This window comes from Varroa destructor, unplaced genomic scaffold (assembly GCF_002443255.2).
Source record: "Varroa destructor unplaced genomic scaffold, Vdes_3.0 BEIS01000007.1, whole genome shotgun sequence".
Taxonomy (NCBI): Eukaryota; Metazoa; Arthropoda; class Arachnida; order Mesostigmata; family Varroidae; genus Varroa; species Varroa destructor.
The window spans coordinates 10,315,595-10,337,253 of NW_019211460.1; the positions used below are offsets into that span (position 1 = coordinate 10,315,595).

A 21,659-nucleotide genomic window follows, 5' to 3' on the forward strand; every position below is an offset into this window, starting at 1 on the left:
TATATATAGGGAAAGGATTTTGGAGTTTAAGCTTTGCTCCAGAGTAATAAAGCTTAATGCACAAATGGGAAATAAACAGACTGTGTGTAGCGCTGTCTGTCTCATAATGGCTATATATATTGAGTTAAAATGATGAAACGTGAACTTTCGGTAGGCTAGCGTGTATTCTTGTGGAACTCCATGCTATTTTTTCGTCATGTACAGAACAGCTTTAGAATGACTGTGGAAAATTACGTTTTTTTTAAATTTAGGTTTCCCATCTCATTATATCTTAAAAGGCTCTACGTTAAACATGCTAACAGAAATGCATGAGATAATATCATCAATGACGTCATCTTCGTTAATAGAACAAAGTTATTCTGTTTATGCGCTCGCATAGGTTAAAGGCCGAGTGCGCGGACCCCTCAACGTTTGTAGTAGCGTCCTAAACGCTTTAAGATCGGAAGTTATGAGGAGAAATTTCATTCAAAAATAATGTTACAGTTTTGTAAAAAAGGAAGCGCATGAAGGGACGCTGTTATCTGGATTATATATGCCAAGGTTTAGCTTATATTTCAAAGAAAGATGCAGTCAATTCTGTTGATATTTCCTCCATTACTGGGCGGAAGCCAGCGGTGGCCTGGCCATTGGTGCTAGCTAGAAGAACACCAATCGAGACCGTAGCCTATTTTAAACATAAAACACTTATTTTAAAAGAGATACACGAATCGGAAGTATCTTAATTTAAAGGACTAAACATGGTAATGTTTCACAATGCGCGCTTTCTCTAAAATACTTCGTTTCCCACAGTGAATGTTGACAATGATAAACTGCGTCGGGCAGGTTTGTAACAACTGTTTTTTAATTTAGATGGGATCGTCATAAGAGAACGTTGACTAGCAAAATTTCAGATGTAAATTTCTATGCATGATACTTCAATCGGTAAATTTTTCTGGCATCAACCTTGTCTGCTACTGACCCATCTAACACTATAGATGATTTTTTTTCTTGGCCGGTGAGCGGAAAAACAAAATGTTCTGCACTAGCGCACTTTACTAAGAGAAAAATTACTTCTTGGACGTGGTTGACGTTAGCGGTTATCAGCGTTATCACCGCCCTATAATTTGCGATCAATATAGTATATAGGTGTGTTGTGGAAATTAATGATAAAACACAGCGCACCAGGTCATCTACTGAAATAGCAACTCTGCCGTAAATAGAAAAGCTACGGGTCACAGCACTGTTATTGGTCGACATTTCCTTTGTCGCAAGTCCTTACTTAGCATGAAAGCCTCCTGTATTAAATTTGGCGATTAATTCCTATGAAATGATAATTTCATTGATAAATTCAGTAGAGTCAATTACGACAAGAACAAACACTTCCCACATGTAATTCCACTCCCCACATGAAAATATCAGTAGCTTACCATTGTCCATTTTTAAAACGCCGTAGAGACATTTGACATCCCCTAATGCCCGCTTTTGGACGAAATGAGTTAATCTAGAATATTGAATTTGGCTTGTATCCTAGAGGCTAAGGTGCTCTAAATCCGAGAATCAGACAATTTAAATATATTCAAGTGTTTTCTCCAGCAAAAATCCAAATAGAATAAAGAAAAAACAAACTGTAAAGCGGATCATGTTTTATCGAGATCCGAGCTTAGATATAAGCCAAACATCCCAGTCTGAGACATGCGACCTGGGATACAAGATATAGAATTTTTGACGTTTTCTTAGCAGTTCCTTATCTCAACAACATAGTAGTTTTCTTTGACAATTACATGCACGCGACGATTCACAAGGCACGTGGTTGCGAAAAAAACCTCTAGCGAAGGCTGCGGTCGTGCTGTGTGGGTATGCTGAAAGCATAGTCCAATCGTGAGCTTTTGCCAATGCGAGTTAGCTCTTTTCATCCCTTAGGATTCTCATAACACTATGCTTGTATGATTCCTTTTCCCAATAGGAAACGCCCCTTTAGAAAAGATTCTAGTTTGAGTCATGGAGCTTCGCTCGGGAGAAGGAGTTTCTGCAGTTCTGCTTCACGTTGGTAGCGTCTGCATCCTATCACCCCACCTAGCCCAGCATCGTCACGACCAGTCAGGCCAATTTCTGCGTAACGCTACCACGCCCACTATAGCCATTCATCTTGCGCCATCCATTGGCCCGCTTGCCGCTTGCTTAGTTTTACGCACCCCGATCCTCTTGTGGGTGATGCCCTATTCTGTGCAGTATAACTTTCCGTTTATCTTCTAGTAGGGATTATTCGGGAGTGAACCAAATCTCAGTTTGCGAGCTGCTTTGCTTTTACAAAAGGAACAAACTGAGCGGCGTATGATTGCGCCTGGCATCTGCTGTTGTCGACACATTCATACGAAAAACGTCACGCTTGCAAAACCGGATTCGTAGCGTGACAAGTAGAAAATCCGAGAAATAAGGCAGTACTGCCTGCTTGTCGGTAATGACTTTGATTGCATCACCCCGCATAAGGCTAATTTACTTGCGGCACCCATTACTGTGGCCGTGGACTTCCGGTCCTTGGATTCAATAATTTTGTCTTCGCGATTGAACCCATTTACGGCGGCGAATTACGTCAAATAGACCCTTCCGGTACGACCGCATAACGCAGACTTCAACCGAAAAAGCATCGGGAACTAATCAGCAAATCCTATAGGCTCTACAAGCGTCCCTGTGCGTAACCTCATAGTTGCCATGGCCTTACATATCAGGTATATAGGAACGCCCTGAATTAGCTTCCCAGAATAAGCGACCCGTAAGCCCAGACAAAACAAGACATCCATCGACATTATGATTCCACCGACCGATTTGTGCCAATACCAAGAGGAAGGCGAAATTCATACTTATTGGGACCCGACTATAATGCTTATGATAACAAAGCCAAACTCACTGAAACATGAAAAATATTTTATTTATCTTATTTACAAGTAGCCTGCGCTTTTTATAATTTGAAATTTAAATCTGCAAACGTCCGTTTTTATAAATTATTTGAAAACACTGATTTAGTAGGCATAGTTTGTAGGGATCGGACGCGCTGATGTGTAATATATGCCAGGGTGTTTGTGCACCAAAGAAAACGTCGCTTCCATTTTTGGGTTGGTGTGTGGTCGTAAGCCTAAAGTACTACGTCCTTTGCAATACAGAATAAAGGGGCTCGAAGGTACACAACATTTTCAAATCACATTCGAACATATTCTGCTCTAATTTCGAATAAGCATATTCATAATTTACCTACATTCAGGCCGCCTTCTCGTATTTTCCGGTCGCTCTTAACTTCTACTAAATCAACGCAGCCATGGTTCATCATGTTTATAAAAACACACGCGTTAATTCGAAGCAGCAAAAATTAAGGCACAAAATGTTTTTTTCTCGATTTTGTTTCGCTTCAAGGACCAAATGTTTTTTTTACTTATAGTTATTCGCCAATCATGCATTCGCTTTTACATTGTATCCTGTTACACTCGCCTGAAAGGAAGCTTTGGAACAGTTATAATCAGCGTCGGTTGCTGATCTGGTCCTAGCTCTATATGGGCACGAACGTCGCTCGCGTCGACAGTTTCTGGCAGTGTAAAGCACCTATGAGCCTGCCGAAAAATCGTGTAACCACAGTCCGGCCCGCAGTCTTCTGGGATTCCACGGCAATTTCCTACTTCTTCACGCTTCGCGGTTAGCATAACGTGTCGACCTTCGACAGAAACTAGAATATCCTCTGGCCGATACCATGGCATGCCACTTACGTGCCATTCCATACTTTGTTCCTGAAGTTTGAAGTTGACAATATGATTTTAAATTGATTAAAAGCTATTGTAAATGCAACATATGAATATGAAGCTCGTAAATAGAGTTCTTAGCTAGCGTAATTAAAATTTTTGTGAAAGCAACAAATTTGAAATCGATATGTAGGCTGTGAAGCGAAAGATCGCTAGAGTAGATCCTGTTATGCGTTTCATTCCACTTGCCCCAGATGTAAGCCGAATTTTAATATTGGAAAACAAGTTAAGGGTGTTTCTTTTAATTGGTAGTCTGAGTCTGCTTCGTGACGGCTGTGTACCCCATATATCAAGTAAATCTAACAGGATCACAGACAGTATCGATCCCAGTAACATCCGCAAATCACAGAAAATACAAAGCCACGTAAAACGTAAAGATATCCGTCTCGTGCCCGATAGAGCCTTCTCAGCTAGAAGGACAACCGTTGATCAGATCAAACCCACCCTTTCAACGCGGCGAGTTTTCAGGGCGTGATCAGCTGCCTCTTGCTGTTGCATTAATGCTCTGAAGAACGGATTAGAGGAAACGACATCTAGCGCCCCAGAAGGTGAAGCACCGAAATATTCCGGGATCGTTGGCGTCATTTGCCAGTATGCCGAGGAACTATCACAATATGGCTGTGGATATGGCGGAGGCCTCATTGAAGGATAGGAAATATCCTGAGGGGAATACGTTTGCCATTGCGCATATTGATTGGCCATTGGAATTTGGCCAGACAATGCGGGCGACACAGGTCCTTGCTGCTGCTGCTGCTGCTGCTGCTGCTGCTGCTGCTGTTGTTGTTGTTGTTGCAGCATCTGCTGTGCCATATTCATCATGGCAGCATGTGTTGGTCCTTGAGAAGGATGTGTAGCATCTTGAAGCGGCCCGGGCGGCTCTCTCCCGGACGGATGTGCGCCAGGACGCATCCAAACCATAGGGTTCCGATTGAACGAACGATACTGCCGGTACATTAAAGACTTGACAAACCGTTATATAATTTTGAAAAGGTCACGCTGTGTTTCAATACAGTGCGAGCTCGCACCGCGCAATCTTTCCAAATCACTTCGTTTAGATCCGTGATCGACTCGTGTCTTAAAGCTAACTAGTATCCGCAAAATCGCTTTTTCGCCTACATAACGTTGTCAGCAGTGATATGGTGGCAAAGCTACTGGCTACACGCAGCGTCAATATGGTTCCGTGTAAGTTTTTGTAAATAAATGTATATTCATACCACAACTGTCAAAGATTAGGGCCTAAGCCGCGTTCCGGATGCATCGATTTCCACGTTGGACGCCACAATGGTACATATTACAGTCTTACCAACAACGCGAAACGTTCAGAGTGTTCCGTTGACTTTTGAGTTCTTGAAAATTGAATATGGCTTTTCCTGAATATTGACAAGTGCATGAAAACGCGCGCATCTGCGCTGTCAGATCTTTGCTGGATGGATCGTTATACGAAATAAAAAAAATAGATTCATAAATTACTTATGGACGAAAAAACAACATGCTTCCGATTACAAATAATAACGTGCGCCAGTTTTGCATAATTTCTACTTAATGCCAGTCACTCTCGTTTTCTTATTTTTTTACTTAACTGACTGTATGCTCAATTTAATGGACCACCGTCGACTCCGACAGGCACTTTGCTATATCTATCTTTACAACTTCATACATATATGGTATCGTGCTCAAAATTGACTTTTAATCTTGCTTCGACTACAGCCTTTGTTGAATTTCTAAAGAGGACGACCTATTTGTAGGTAACTGCACATCAGCAGCTTTGTAAGAGTACCTTCAACACGTATCTCTTCGATTCTTCGGTCTCCAATTAACTGCTATTCCGTTTAAAAAACTTGCGACTCCGAGTATTTGTGTTGACGGCGGATGGCCCTTGCCTCGCATATTCCTTTGGTGGACTTGAGGGGTTGAGCTAACCTTTGTCGTGGGGCGGCAGGGGTGTCATGGTAAGGCCATGGTAAGTGCGACGACCAGCGCAAAAATAATCCCTTTCCCTCTCACTTCAAATACTGCTACCGGCTGTGCCCGCTACCACTAAAACAACCACCGCCGAAGATTTGTGGATTATAATCCATTTTAATTCGATTCGGCATACACTCAATCAGACCTAGTGCAAGACGAAGCTCGTTGACGGGACAGAGAAAAGAGGCAGAGAACCGGCAAGGGCAAAAAGATGGAGAACGGCTCACAGACTGCCACAATAAAGTCGTGACGGCTGTTTAGCTTGAAATTGACAAACGGTCACGAAAACAGTGTCGAAGTGACGAAGCAGGAATTGAGCCTCTAAAAGCGTGTCTACAGACCTGCAACACGTAATCTACGTGTTCCGTGGACCTAAGTGATTTAAATATTTTTAATTTATCACTTCAGTAGTTTCAAGGACTAAATATCATTTGGCTTATATCACCTATAACTGATTTAAGTGTTTAATACGACATTAAAAACAACTGAGCCGAATAAACACAAACACTAACATATATGTATCTGTCTTGTACGTTACGCATTCAGGTTGATATCGTTTAGAATAATCTGTCGACATCTCGAAAGGGCCGAAAAAACTTCAATGAATATGGTATTTGGCAACGATTTCGAGGTTACTTCGTCCGGATGGGGACAGCAATGTGATGACAATGAAAAGTCCGCTGAATTATTTGTATGGCCAATAGGATTTAAGGGTCATTTGGAAAGATGGTTGGTCACGCTATTTTAATCCACGATCGACAAGATGAAAGATATCTAAGAAACTATCGAATTTTTAGCAAGCGTCTGCATGTGGACGAGGTGCTTGACAGTTCGTTTTACGTTTGTTCAGTCAAAGAATAAGTATACCGTCATCTACAATATACACATATATCAGCTAAAAAACATTCTCTATTGAACATACTATTGAAGCAGACAACCGCATTAATAGCAGTGTTTTAGGGGCTGTATAAGTTGAAAATTAATAATATCAATCTGTAGTGATCAAGCAGTAAGTGTCCAAGGTCAAAGTTCGAGCTAGTCGAGTATAAGGAGGAACACCTGCTACCCTCGTAGTTGATTCGAGGAAAATTGCCAACCAGATGGTAATGAAATGAGTAACTTGTAACAAAGTGCTTTAGTGAAAAGGCAGCATGTGTGTAGTACTACCATTGTATAAACCGTAAAGTGCTTTATTAATTTTCTTATATTAAATGTTTTTCCGAATACCATATCCAAAGGGCAGGTACCTTACGCTATAGCAATAATAATAATAATAAGCCATATAGCATTTCCCGTTGTCCTTCAGTAGCAAAAAAAAACCGTTCGAAATAGTAGCTGATCAATTCGCCAGTACCCTTAATCAAAGCAATGGCCGAACTATCTTTTTAAGTATAGGATATTTCCCTGCCTTTCTGTTACGTCAATAAGACACCAATGATGTTCATGGTTCTTCTAGAAAAGACAATCCGTTTGAGCTTTACTCACTGGGTCCAAATGTACATGTGTGTATGCCACCTATACAAATTCACTGACATGTAATAAAGAGTATGCAAGAAGTTGCCGGACGTAAAATTCTAAACGTAGAGGTATATTGCGAAACAAAAGCGAGTTCCTGCGGGTTTTTTTTTAAGTTTCTATGTTAGCCCCGCCCAAGACGGTTTAATTTGCACTATAAAAGAAAACAATGTTAAACAAATTTCCTCCCAGGCACCGCTTACACAATTGGATTCTTTAGCGTAGCTTTGAATCATAGCTTGGCGTTGTTTAACGTCCATGTCACCAATATTGTCTGCCTTTCCCAATATTGTCCTTCAGGTCGGTGTTTTTCTTATAGACTTTGTTCTTCCCATAACTCCAGAGAAAAAACACCGAAAGGAACCGAATTACAGGACCTGGACGGTCAATCGATGTCACATCGCTGCGACATCAGCTGGCAAAACAGGATTTCAAGCAGACTGATTGCTTTTAGCGCTGTGTGGCAGGATGACCCATCTTGTTGAAACTAAAGCTTGTTTTCACCTAGCAGCCTCATTTCGGGCCGCAAAAAAGTTTCCACCATTTTACGTTAGACTCGCCATCCACTACTGCCATCTCTCTACCGTCACTTTCGAAAAAAAAAGAAGTTTAGTGGGACAATTACTGAACAAGCCGATCCACATTATAATTTTTTATACACTTTTTATAATTGAAACACTCACTCTTGGATTTTCTGAGCCTTAAATGTGACCACTTTATTTACCTACATAACGATCTAACTGCAAATGTGCTTCATTAGAAAAGACCATGTGATCGAGGAAGCTGCTAGCATGTGCATTGCGTTTCAGCATCTGATAGGCAAAAAAAAAAAAGACGCCTATGATAATTTTGAATCTTTTATGGTTAAGTTAGTTGTACCTTGTCATGATAGAGATGATGCCCTTGTTTTACAGTAAATCGAAGTGATCGTCGACAGGCCATAGATAGGCATCGACATTACTGTTTGCTACGGCGATGTTATGACCTGCTCGTTCGGTTCGTTATTATCCTGACCTCCGTAAATAGGCCCCTCTGTCTACGTCGTTTTAATTAATCGCATCAGCGTCTCTCATGGTTACGTCATTGTTCTATGCGCAGAATTTCGATTTTGATCAATCGTTTCTGTATAGAGACAGACGTTTTTTCGCACCATAGTGTTCCATCAACCCGAGTTATTTTGTTTAGACTTCACAGATGACGAAAGAGAGGGACGGGACCGCCTGACAGCTTTCTGGCCATCTGGAAATCGGGTCGATCTCTAGTATACGTCATGCATATTTTTATCGAGATCAAAGCCCTTGTGTAGTTTGAATGTTTATATTTTTCGACATAATTAATACCACTGAATGTTTTCTACGTTCAGGACATATGTGTCTATAAAATAATAAAGGAAAAACGTAACAGTAGAATGACCGAATAAAGTAATATTTTTTTTATAACAGATGCAAGATACGTGTCAGCCGAATGTCATGATGCTCTGATCACTGTTCAATTTTTTCCATGTCCAAGTTCGGGCGCAGATTTTTGGCGCACTTTATCAAATCTGTCCACCAGCAATCTATCTATTGCCTTAAGTGTAATTTAGAGCCCTCTATATATATATATATATATATATATATATATACATATACATATACATAGGTCAACATGTAGCTGTTGTCAAAAGCTGTTGCGGAAAGAGAGCGGCCGCTGCCGCCGCAGAGATGAAAAAAATTATAGCAGTGCTTTCACAAAACTCTCCTGTTACGTAATATATATTAGCTCGTTATAATTGATTTAGTTTCTAGAAAATATCAAGTAAAGATATCTATTGCGTTCGCCGATATAGCTCGAAAACGTGAAGTTATATAGCCCCCGAGAGTGACTTATGTGTGCCACTAATTATTTCGTCAAACATTTAACAAAGCTATACAAAAGTAAAATGTTATCTCTTTTTTAAAAATGATGTAAACACGGCTAGAAAAGATGACACTTCATAATTATTTTCCGTCAAGTTCACGTATAACGTTTAATGGCCTAAGTAAAGGCGGATTTAAGAGTTGAATTCTGTTTAAACAGTGAGAGGCTTAGTTGCTATGGGCGTACCGTGTTTCAAAGCAACTTCAACGTACTGAACCGTATGTAACCGTCGTGCCTATGCACGGTAACGGTATACCTAATGTTCGTTGGTAAATTCTGACCCTTAATTGTGATTGGCACCAACGTATACATCGCGATCGAGTGCGCACGTGGAAAAACTAATTTTATCCAATATAGTTATTAACGTTTTATCCAAAAAACACCTTGATAATAACAACGATTTGATGCCTTAGTTTTATTTATTTAACATATATACGCGTGAATGTATTAGTACTAAGCTAAATTGCCCTCTCAAAACAGGTGGTTTTATCTCTAGACTCCTGCACATGTCTAACAAAAGAAAAAAAAAACTTCGAAGTTTTATCGCGTTAGACTTTTAAGTTAACATTCTCTTTCTGCTTTAGCCCTATTTTACTATATATGCCTGTCATAGCGTATTAATATTATGTACCTGTCTATTTTTGAGTGAGATGACGAAAAAAATTAAGGCCTGTCGCCTTTGTTTGTTGGCAGAATCATGAGAAAACTTTCGGTAAATGTGTAATTCCTCTAAAAGTGTACAGTATGGTAATTGTTAACTGGATTCAACAGTCGTTTGTCATAGCAGCGATACTCCGTATAGTAGTTATGCTATACGCCGCTCAAATTTGATGGGACGTTCGTTTCAGCGGATACGCAAATTCTCGAGTTCAAGACCCGTAATGCTTTTCAGAGTAGAGTAACACTTTTTGATCCAAAGCTGACCCTTACAGCATTTACATTATGACAGCATCTCAAATGATGGCCATGTTGTCCGACGTTTTTTGAGCCGGGACTTCATTTAGTCGCTACATATTTGCATTGCCTTTGCAGCGATAGGCACACATCGTGTTCTGGTGATTGACGCTTTACCATGTTGGGCCTACTTTTCTTTGAATCTTTAAGTTGTTAAATAATACAGTTGTGACTATTTAGCGGCGCTATTCGATGTACAAGTTCAGTTATCTGTGACTCCTGCGGACTGTTTCTTTTGCTTACTTTTTGTTCTAAGCAAGCATCGCTGATGCCCAGTTTGTCGACTCAGCATCCTGAAGTATATTGGTGTGTGTAATGTCGCAATTATTTAATCTACTGCAGTTATAGGCTGTGTTTAATATTCGAGCATTTGAAAGGGTTTAGACAACAAAGTTTGTCTGGGTCCAATTTTGCTGTGGAACGACCCGAAAGGGAAGGCATTTTCTCAAGACTAACTTCCTGACTCAGATGCCTTGGATCGGCAGAGATAACCTCTTATTTCTAGTTGATCTAGGTTATATTGATCTTCTCTCTGTTCCAAACCAAAATAAGGAAGTCCCAAACCTACCCACCCACTTTGAAGTATAGATAAACCTTAGTGGACGATGGCTTCCATTTCCCCGAGTGGAACTCGAAACTTTATTTTTAAGTCAAGCAAAGAATGCATCTATCTTGAGATACGGTATTCATGGTAGATCAGCGTCGAGCAGATTCAACAATAACATGAACGCATATTATTATTGTGCTAGACAATTTCGTTTGGGGGAGTACTCTTTTGGATGATGCTGGCAGAGAGGCTGAACGTTCGGTTGCGTGTGGGTTGTTGTGTAGGAGTGCCTCTCTGTGTTGTGTCTATGAGTAAAATGGAAGAGGTAGGAATAGGCTTTTGACAGGCAGGTGGGAGAGATGCAGCACATGTCGCGAATCCTAGGAAGGTTCAACACCCGTAGGAACAAACCCTCCTCGCCGTATCACCCTAGAAAACTCCCTGATAAAGACAAGATTTTTGAGGAAGACTCAACGCCATCTATGACAGAGTACTGCGATAGCATTCGTGTGTCATCACCACAACGACGCAGTTCCGCGTCGTCGTCGTCGTCGTCGTCGTCCAGTCATGGTAACACGCTACAAGTTCCAAGACGTACTGGTTTTCGTATTTTGGTCGTAGTATTGAAACAGCCGAATCACTTCACTGTATGGGTGGGTAAATGGCGCGCTTATTCTGGCACATGCCGAATTCGCTATGCAGCATAAGTAAGTAAACGAGCATGTAAGCCAGCGAAGATCAACGCGCTAGAACCGTTATAGACGACAGCGATTCACTACTGGAAAGCTAAGGGCCTCTAGCTTGACGGCACGGGACCAGAGACGATGAGGTCAATCAAGCCTATTTCGGACTTACGCAAAAACAGGGCGGTATCAAGCGGTGTCCTTTGAATCCAAGAAGAGTGTCCCATCACGAAGTCATGCGCCATCGATATCAGCTCCTTTATTGTTAACCGAAGTGCACATTTCACGTCTTTGGCAGAGGTACTTAAGTGTGAGCAAGCGCCGATCTATCTCTCCGCTGTGTAGAATACCGCATCGTTTTTACGGAGCATAGTCGAGCTATCTATATAGCATATACGGTAGTCTTTTGAGTTATGAAATACTTGATAACGTGCGGGAATGTGCATTGCAGGCAAAAAAAACGACGACCGATGAAAAGTAAATGGCGCTGAATTCACAACAAAACTATAGCGGATCTAATTAAATTGTCTTCACTAATTTTTGGACAGTTGACTCATTCCCTTTTTCTCCTCTTCATAATCAATAAGAAAAAATCATACAATTCATTCATTTGATACATGCAATTCCTGTAAACTATTAAGCTAAAGGGCGAAAACAGGGCATTTCAGCCGGATGTTGGCATATTAATTTAGTTGGGGGAGGATTACCCCCTGCGAAATGTGTGTTACCTCTACGAACTTTTACATGTGTTCTTGCTCTTCTTGGGAATCCAAGGGAACCGCTTGGAGATTTTTGAATTTTCTGTTGCTAATAGGTACATTGTCATATATGCATAATAAATGTATTGTTTGACGACCAACATTAGCTTTAATGAAAACGTATTAGCGATAAGCTGGCGCAATTTCGCTTTCGAATAGCCCATTAACGTAGCATTTCGATAAGGCATCAATCGGCACCGACAAGGGTCCTCTATGTCTAATATTTTACCTATTCACTGCGGAATAGCCGTCAATCGGTTGGCTTTCATTGCCCGGTAGTTAGCCACCCGCCCTCTCGACGTATGACAAGGGAGATGTATTCTCCAACGGTCAGCTCTGCTAACACAAATCTCGAAGCGTCGTTTCATCGGCGAACGAATTCAGAAGCAAGATCAGAGCTGAGCGGACGCGCGGCAGTAGGTTAGGAAGCAGCATTTGCTCGTTGGTCTGGGATGTTACTTGGTCGGTGGTGTGTAGCTAGGCGAAATGGCGGCAAAATTGAAATTCAAATAAGCCCATTCCCCGGAAAGCGACCGGCTAAAAATTCACCACCATCACCGCCTCTGCTGCTTCTTCCACCATTGCTATTGCTATCGCAACCGAACGTAGCCAAGGACCCGCTCGAGCTGCCCCGCCGACCACCACGACAAGGCACTGGTGTTCCGTGTCTTTTAGCAGCAGGCCGATTTCCATCCCATTTTCTTGCATTCTGTCTCTCTTTACCTTATCGTTCTACACTCTCCCTGTCTTTGCCGTTCCATCGTCCTATTTCTTTTAGTTTGTGCTCATGCCAAGCGCGGCCAAGCGACGGTTCCCAGAGCAGCCATCGGATAGGCCAAGGAGATAGCATGAGTACTTGGCACAGAACCGCACGACGCCAGCCGAAAACGAGGCGAACAGAGAGCGCACCACCGACAGAAGAGAAGTCGTCTTCATTGCACGCTTCTTGACGCATGGCACTAAAGTAAACGCCAGTAGGGAAATTATCCAAAAACGCTTCTACGTCGCCGCTGCCACGAGGAGATGTGAGTTCGCTCGTGGCGAGACACTGCCTCTTGCAGCGCCTCTCGCCTGCGGTGGTAGAAGCAGCCATCGCGATGGCAGCAGCGGCGGCGGTAAAGCAGAGGCGTAAATTAAATCGAATCGCGACTTGCGTAAAAAATAAAAGTACCGGGGACTCCAGGGAGTCGACATGAGGATAGGGTAGTTGCTGAAAAAGGCTTGTGACTGTGTGTTCGCAAATTCACATGCTCGTTTAGCAATGTGCTAGCAAATTATGAAATGGACTTGAACCAATGAGCTTTGCCAGATGTCAAAAAACGATGGGCAATATTCCCATAGATAGGATGTATCTACCTTTGTGAATAATCTACTGCCTTGAGGGAAATATGCATATTTCCCAACGCTGGGGTACGAGGCACGTCCGACATGCAAAGTCCACGTTTGAGATGGAACGTCATAATGATTGAGAATTACTGAGTGAAATTATTGCACTTCAAGAGTATGACACCTAGAAGGAATAGGTTTGTCTATTAACTTCTACGTTCTACGCTCAGAACTAGACTATTAGTTACAATGTCACACATAATACGTAATAACACGTAAAGATTTAATCCTAACTTCCGATCTACGATGTGTCAACATGGAAGAAACATTTTCGGATTTTCACATCAAAATAGGCGTAAAAGATTTCTAATTTCATTCGTCCATTAGTAGCTTGACAACTCTTTTTGCTTAAAATACGAAGCAATCAATGTTTCAAACGCATTTTTGTACATGAACCTTTTTGTACACATCGAGGATGTCAACCTTGTGCCTATAAGCCTAGAAGAATGTTTATTTAGTTTAATTATTACCTTTCACCTGTAACTAAGCACAGGAAAGTATGTGTTTCTCAAGAATATGAGACGTGCTTCAACTCGGTAGTTCCAATGGCAGATCTTACGCTAGAACCGAGCTTTATTTGTACTCCTTCGCAGTGTTTCCAACGGGCCCTCCCCGTTTAGATTAGTGAAGCCTATAGGCAACGTTCTTACTCCTTTTAGTTGCTTTCTAGCTACTCTCAGCCCCGATTACTCCGTAGTCAAGTAAGCGAACTCTTTAGGGGAACACAGTTCCGTTTATTTAATTTCAACATCGTCTGGCAAGTTAATTATAATAAAACTGTTACAGCAAAGTGAAAGAAATTGCTATATCTCTGCTGTTGAAAAATTGCTACATTTTGTGAAACCGATAAGCAAACAAATATTTCTGTTAAGGTCCGTCATTCTCCACGTATTATTCTAGTAATTTCTTATATGGGTAAGTCTGACCCAACCTGATCTCATTCCAGGTCCAGGCACCATGAAAGCTTTTACTGTTCGATCCTTTGTGAAACTTTTTAAGTGTAAAACTGTGACATAAGGCTTTATTAGTGAATAGCAGAATATCTAATCATGGCTTACACTAAAGTTACGCGTTTGTTTTTCGGCCCGGCATTTCTTGGTCAACTTGAAATTTTGATAAATCGTAACTGACATGTGATACTGATCTGGGTTTATTTTCCGTTGTTTCATGCGACAACCGAATGATTTTTTCGCATACGGTTGTCGTCGTCGTCGTCGTCGTCGTAATTGTTGAAATTTGATTAAACACACGCCGATGAAAAACCTCTCCTTCACCAACTATAACGTAGCAGCATCGATTCTTATTACGTCCCTCCCTCTCTTTTTTCTACCCCCCCCCCCCCCCCAACTCCCTTTTTTTGGTCGGACCACCGAAAGAAAGCAAGTCCCCGTGCAGCTCGGACGGTTCTGTCTGCTGGGATGAGCGACTGTGGCTGCGTCGAGCTGGGCTATGTGCTTGCACGAGTCGACCATGCCCCGCACTTTGTATATGACAACAGCGAAACGTTACGAACGTACAGAATTAAAATGGATAACAACAACGTTTATAGGACGTCGGATATAACATATCAAGTCACAACACTCTCTGTCAATGCCATGCTAAGTCTGTAATCCAATAGCTTATGTGTTCCCATCACTGAAATTATCCAATTCGTTTTTCCAATGCATAGATATAACGTAAGTAAAAAGTTCTATAGGATCTACAACAAATGGGCACTTGTTTGGGACAAAACTGAATTTCTATCTGTCTCGGGAAAAATGGTGCAACATTTTAAACTGTAGTAAGGACATTTATATCTAATAAGTGATTCTGTAAGCGTTTTTTTGAATCTAAAACGCTACTTTTATTCTATGGGTAGCAAAGATTAGCTACTACCCTGCTTAATAAATCAGTTTCATTGTTTCAGGTACTGCCTATTTGATTTACAATAATTAAGAATGAATTTTAATGTCCGTTAGCTAATTCGTTCGATAGACCACAAGAACATAAATATATAGTGTGTCGTTACCTTATCGTGTGGCAATCATAATAATAATAATAATCCTACAGACACAAGGGATATTCCAGCGATGGGCAAATTATTTTTATCTCACCAAATTTTTTATTGATCATCTATGACCTAAACAATTTAAACTTTCGGTCATCAATACAAGCACACGAATATTGGTACAGGTGGAGTTGGCTTACGCTTTATTGACTCAGACAGCGCGCTCGGAGGAAAGGCGACAAACTTTCATGTTGTACCATGGTGAATGCTCGCTTCCAAACTATAAATGCGTGATACGGCCAGAGGTGTCAATTCAAAAATTTCCTCGGGCTGCGTGGCGATGTTAGATATTCATGTACTCCACCCAGTTGCGGCTATCGTAAGTTCAGATCGAGTCAAAGCTCTAAACTGTTGTCGCTGAACCCAAATATCGACGGCAGGGATACCGAACAAACTGTTTATGGGTATACGTTGAAGAATAAAACTTGTAGTTGCCAGGATGAACTTCCTCGAAACCTATTTGGTTTCCCTTCTCAGTTAATGATCGCCTATGCCACGCGATTCTTCAAGGCGACCTTAATTATTCGTACTTTAGACCTTCGTTTGTAATATTCGTTGTTTTCGAAGCTACAGGGGCGAGTCACGACAGACGGCTTAGGGCAAACACTGTACCACGGAGAAGGGCATTTGACTAATCACTTGACTTGCCGAGAAGCGCAGCCTGCAGTCATTTTCCATTGCTCCTAAAAAAGTTCGTGCCAGTTCAAGGGGAGTTAAATGAAAATATTGCAGCCCTGTATTACGAGCCGTAATGTAACAAGGCTCAACTAACACCGAACTAGGACAATTCAATGAAAGAATCATGTGAATGATAATACAGTATCGAAGATGTAAAAACCGTCCCTATAAAGATCCCAGCAGATTCTATAATATTTTTTATTACATAATATGTTGCGACTTTCTGCTTTAAAAGGGATGTTTAGTACCACTAATAGCACGAGACCGCAGATTTTCTGTGATTTTACTGCGACCATCTGTGGTCGCGTGACAAACACTTTGGGTACACCCTGAGCACGTTGGCAAATAACGTGCGCACACAGCTTCACTTCTATTGTAAAATGATAGATTTGCCTATGGTGGAATTTGAGTCACACCTCTATGAAACATCAGCCAACCAGGTCATCCTGTGAGGTTAGTCCATTACCATGCTCCTTGCATGCTTGTTTTAGAAATATCGTCAATATTTTGCCATAATGTTCCTGGATATAAAGATGAAAGAGAGCAGAAAAAAAGGCAGATGAAAGAGAGAAAGCAGGTGGCAGTCTTTTCAACGCCAAACGTCTGTACATCTCAGCTGACAGGTTCACCCAGCATAAAGGTGTCACTGTTGTACGAGGAAAAGAAGACAGCGAGAACCAAGAAACAGCGCGTTCCAAGCCACGAACGCTATGAGCGTCGACCAACTATGTAAAGCAGCAGCCATCTCTGATTCTAGGAGTACCATCACCTATAATTTTAATTGGAACGGGAGGTGGGCAAGATACAATTGCAATGCACGGATCTGCTGACAACTTTGAGCGTATGGTATGGAAGGTCTAGCGTGTTATCGGTCGTGCTCGCTGAAAAAATCTTCTCCCGCTATTCAATCTAAATGAAAACGATCTTTTGCGTTAGGTTATCTGCAGCGAGACACTGCTGCGCCTTGTGAACGGTTTTCCTAAGCAGGCTGATATGGTATTATGGCGTAAGGTTTACTCAATATGCTATCGATATGTTTCTGCATTTTAATGTTTCTCAGATATTCTTCTATGAATAAATATCATAAGTGACGATCTGTATATCCTGAAATGACTGTTCCTTCTATTGCTAATTTAACTTTTTAAAAATTGCTTCATTGCAGCAAACACACAACAAAACTTGTTTGTTTCATTCAAGTTGCAGGTACAGTCTTTGAGCGCATACACGCCGAACATCGTCATTTCGGGTTTGCCGTAGATTCATTGCTCTAACTTTGACGTTAGCAATAATATCATCATCATCATCATCGTCATTGTTTTAATTGCACTTGTAAGGTACAGTAGAGGAACAGTCGAGCCAGCAAGAAAGGACAAAAGCGTGTAATAGTGAACTGCGGTAACGAAGAAAGTCAATGAGGCATTAGTCCTTGTCCAAATTGACCGCTCTCGAGATGCTAGCGAAGAATCATGAGCCTAATGAAATAAACTATCCCGTGACAAGCTATCCGGAGCGAAAATGCCCTTAAATAATATGAGGTGCTTTTTTTTTCGCTGAAAGAATACTAGGCCGCACATTTCCGGTCAGCAGAAACAGTCTGAAAAGCAACGCTTGACACTTATGTTCGACAAGATGTATACACCTGTAATCACATGTAAAGAGCTAAGGCGATGGTTGAGCTCACACATTGATTGACACATGAAATAAAGCTTTTGGCTAAATGTACTTGATGCAAGAATCGCTTTAGGAACAGGAGGAGCTGGCTAAGTGCACCATCTCTTTGTCGGCGAAGGCAACAGGAAAGAGGTCTCCTGCATGAGAACAAATGGATCTAAAGGACAAGTAAGGTCTAATTATGGAAGGAGTGCGCCGTTGATGGAAACCAGCCTGGTCAGATGGTTGCACAGATTACTACAGACCAGTAACTCTTACCGATGGAAATGTCGCGAAAGCTGCTTTAGCCACTGACGAAGGCCGCGCCTTTCATTTGGTTAGCCTATCTGAATAGGGTTAGCCGAAACCCTGTCCGTTCTGTGTACAAAAGTGCATATATAGACAAAAGAGGTTATACCTAGATGACTTGTAGCAGCATTCAATTAAAAGCTTTATTTAAAATATTATACTCCAGAAATGACAGATACCACCGGGATCAGCTCTGTGAAATATCTTTTCGAGCTTCGAGATTCAGTGATTCACAACTAGCGACAGTTGGCAGACATAGCTGTTGATATCATCACTAATACTAAAAAAAAATAAAATAACTAAGAACGTGTTTTGAGACGGGCAGTAAGGCATAAATAAGCTTCAGAAGCAGGGCATGCAAATGGCATTCTCTAACCATCTTGTAATTAAGCACGCGAACTGAGTATCTCTGAACTTTACGATCACTCGCTATCGGGTGGTAGTTGCCGGCCATACAAGACGTTTACCTGGCTAGCTTATTGTCTAACATATCGCATATACCATATATAGAATCTATATTGACGTGGTTCTACCGCGTAACGAGTCCTCTCATGGGTCATAAATAATGCTATTTCTTTTTACTCTTGGGTCAGTGTACAACGGCATTTCAATGCTCGCTCATTCGACGATTACACCATGTGCGATTGTTTTTTTATTTTATCTGAATTTCCAAATCTGCGATTTTAAACGGCTTTGTCTTATTACTTATACGTAATTTATATTCGTGCAAAGATAAAAAAGTATTCCACGGTTCCTTTTCGAACCACGCGTACTAAACGTTGAAAATTTCGGCTACCCTCGAAACCCTTCCCCCAAACTGTTCCAGCGACTCCTTGCCTATATGCTTTCTATTTGCAGATAATAATACGTAGTTCTTCAATGTTCACGGTACTAGCACCATACTTTAAGTGGATAATGCAACCACTTAGACGATGTGCATTGCCCAGTCTCAACAAGCAAACTCATCAGAAGGGGTTATCTCAAACGAAAGACGTTTGTTGGTCCGTAAAGGTGGCTGAGCGACTGTTAGACGAAATACTGCGGAGCTCGAACTTAGGTGGCTGGTAGTTGTAGCGAATAAGGCCAATGGCCAGGCCGGTCCTGCTCCTGAAGGGGCATAACAAGACGGATGAGCCGAAGCGAAGAGAGAGAAGCAGCTGAGAAAGAGAGATCTCCGGAAGATTGACGAGCCTCATCAACATCCACCCACTGCTACAGCCGCCCCTTCCGCGGTAGCTGCGCGCACCAGTGGTCATATGAACAGAAAGAAAAACAACAACCCGTCGATTTCTGAAGCCGGGACTGGCTACTGAAGGTCGAATGTATGCACTTCCTGACCCACTAGCTATAGCAAACGCTTTTTTCTGCTGGAGTGCTTCATTATATAAGTACATACTTATTCTATCAGTTTTATTTGCTTTCAAGCCAGCGGAGTGAATAAAAATTTAACACGTCTAGATGGAAGACTGAGTGAATCTGCGGAGGAGCAAGAAAAAACGAGTCCTTCAATTATATTGGATTGCTTTTATATTAGATAAAAAGAGGAGTAACCACATTTGAGGCTAGTTTTATATAATGTTACTGATTTTAAGTAGAAAAAAAATTTAATTGAAAAGTCCCGAATTGGTCGATGATGCCTTTGGATGCGAGATTGGTTTTTTAGATCACATGTCAGAATCGCTTTTTTGACTCAAAAGCTACAGTCAATAAAGTGTTTATTAATAGTGTATTAAACGTGTTCAATAATAATAAAGCTCAGTTAAAAAGTAAAAAAAAGAACAAGGGATCTAGTAATTGAATGATAAGGATTTGAGAGATGGTGCAACAGCTAGGTCCTAATGTCGAGCGATTGAGTTCTATACAGCAGATTTTCAAGAATAGCATATTAAGAATAGATGGTTCATATCTAGATAATTAACCTTCGTGTAACTTACATTTTCTGTATTAAACATGTTTGTAAGAGTAAAAAAAAATGTAACTGATACAATAGGCGATTATCCGAACAAGGAATAATGTGTGTTATCTTGCTTGAAACGTACTATACCTCAACATCTGTAGTTTATTGTTCACTAAACCTGATCTAGGTTACGATCTTCCGCAGGCATAGTGCCTGCATCGTTACATTCGCTCATTCTGAAAATATCCGTGCTTCGAATGCATCAATGAATTACTATTGTTATACCCCCGTATATATATATATATATATATATATAGAATGGTTTATGTCTTTTCGAATGTAAAAACAACAATACTCTAAATGATTAGTACTAAATTTAAGCAAGAATGAAAGGACGTCACTATCAATTGTGTCTCTGTTGAAATGAACGTATGACTCCTCCCTCTCCTTTAAAGGACGACCGCCTTTAGCAAATCTTCATCTCTGTTGACGGCACCGAAGAAATGATTTTTGTTTTTCTGCATTACAGAGAGGATCAGTTTACAGCCTAAGCAGGTTGCTGTAGTCACCCTACGATTGTTGTTTAGGGTTTAGAAAAGCGAAGGCAAGCACAGTTGAAGACAGTAACTTCGACGAAACCAAATTTCCAAGATACGCGCGAAAAGCTGTTTTTCAATATTAGCCAGGGAAGGTCACAGCCACTTATAATGTATAAGTATATGACAAAGTTGTAGCATTACCTTCGGTAGAATACCGTATAAGAAAGGAAAGAAGAGAGGTTAAATATTTTAAATGAAAAATGATGCTTGAAAGGAACATCATGTTAATTAACGCGTTGGATAAACCTAAAAAGTAATGCTCACTTACACTTACGAAGCTTACGAATGACAGCAACAGACCTTTTCTGGCCTAAATAGACCAGCCGACACATCTTGGCCAGGATATTTGATTTAGTTATTTCCAATCTTATTTAGCGGGAAAATTTAAAACATGCACTGCTAAGAGCTATTGTGGCCCTTTCCCAGTCCAGTGCGTTGGACATCGAAGTGGAAGCAGGCAAAAATAGAAAATATCCATCGGTAATCTTTGTTCAGGCTGTTGTTGTACTAGGGGACGCACTCGATGTTGGGAATGCAAAAAGTAACAGGATAAGGTGGTGTTGATATCAGCTACCATCCTGACCCCTAAAGCTTATCAGGAGTCTTTGGGTGTTTGGTGTTGGTTCATCTCATCCGTCATGGAGATCGCCACACTGACGGATCGCGCCATCTCAACCGGAAGTACTTCGAATTTGGCCGCCAAATTTCCGATAAAAGAATCATACCGAAAAACCTACCGTGCGGTATACTAGCATTTATCAATAGAGATTCAGGAAAGTAGCTTGCGTAGATGAGATTAGGCAAAAACAGTCGGCCGGTATCACGACCCCTTACTCAAATTCCTTCTATCTTATCTAGCTCTACTCGTCTGTCACTCCAAATCAGGCGTGATTGCCAGCGAGCAAGGAGATGAAGGCTCGGTGTGAAAGCATCACGCTGGAGCGGAAGAGGATGATACCAACCGGTATATGAGGCAATCCGGACATCTGTGGAGATCGGCTAGTTTCG

At 41.2% G+C, this 21,659-nt stretch overlaps 1 protein-coding gene across 1 annotated transcript; it reads right to left on the reverse strand.

The window, feature by feature from the left end:
- Positions 1-2,930: 2,930 nt before the first annotated feature.
- Positions 2,931-4,944, reverse strand: LOC111254116 (uncharacterized). The gene is made up of 2 exons (XM_022814642.2): positions 4,209-4,944; positions 2,931-3,752 (listed from the first exon to the last, which is right to left on the reverse strand). Exons 1-2 carry the CDS (start codon positions 4,716-4,718, stop codon positions 3,450-3,452), a joined length of 813 nt encoding a protein of 270 aa, XP_022670377.1. The 5' UTR covers positions 4,719-4,944; the 3' UTR covers positions 2,931-3,449.
- Positions 4,945-21,659: the final 16,715 nt, after the last annotated feature.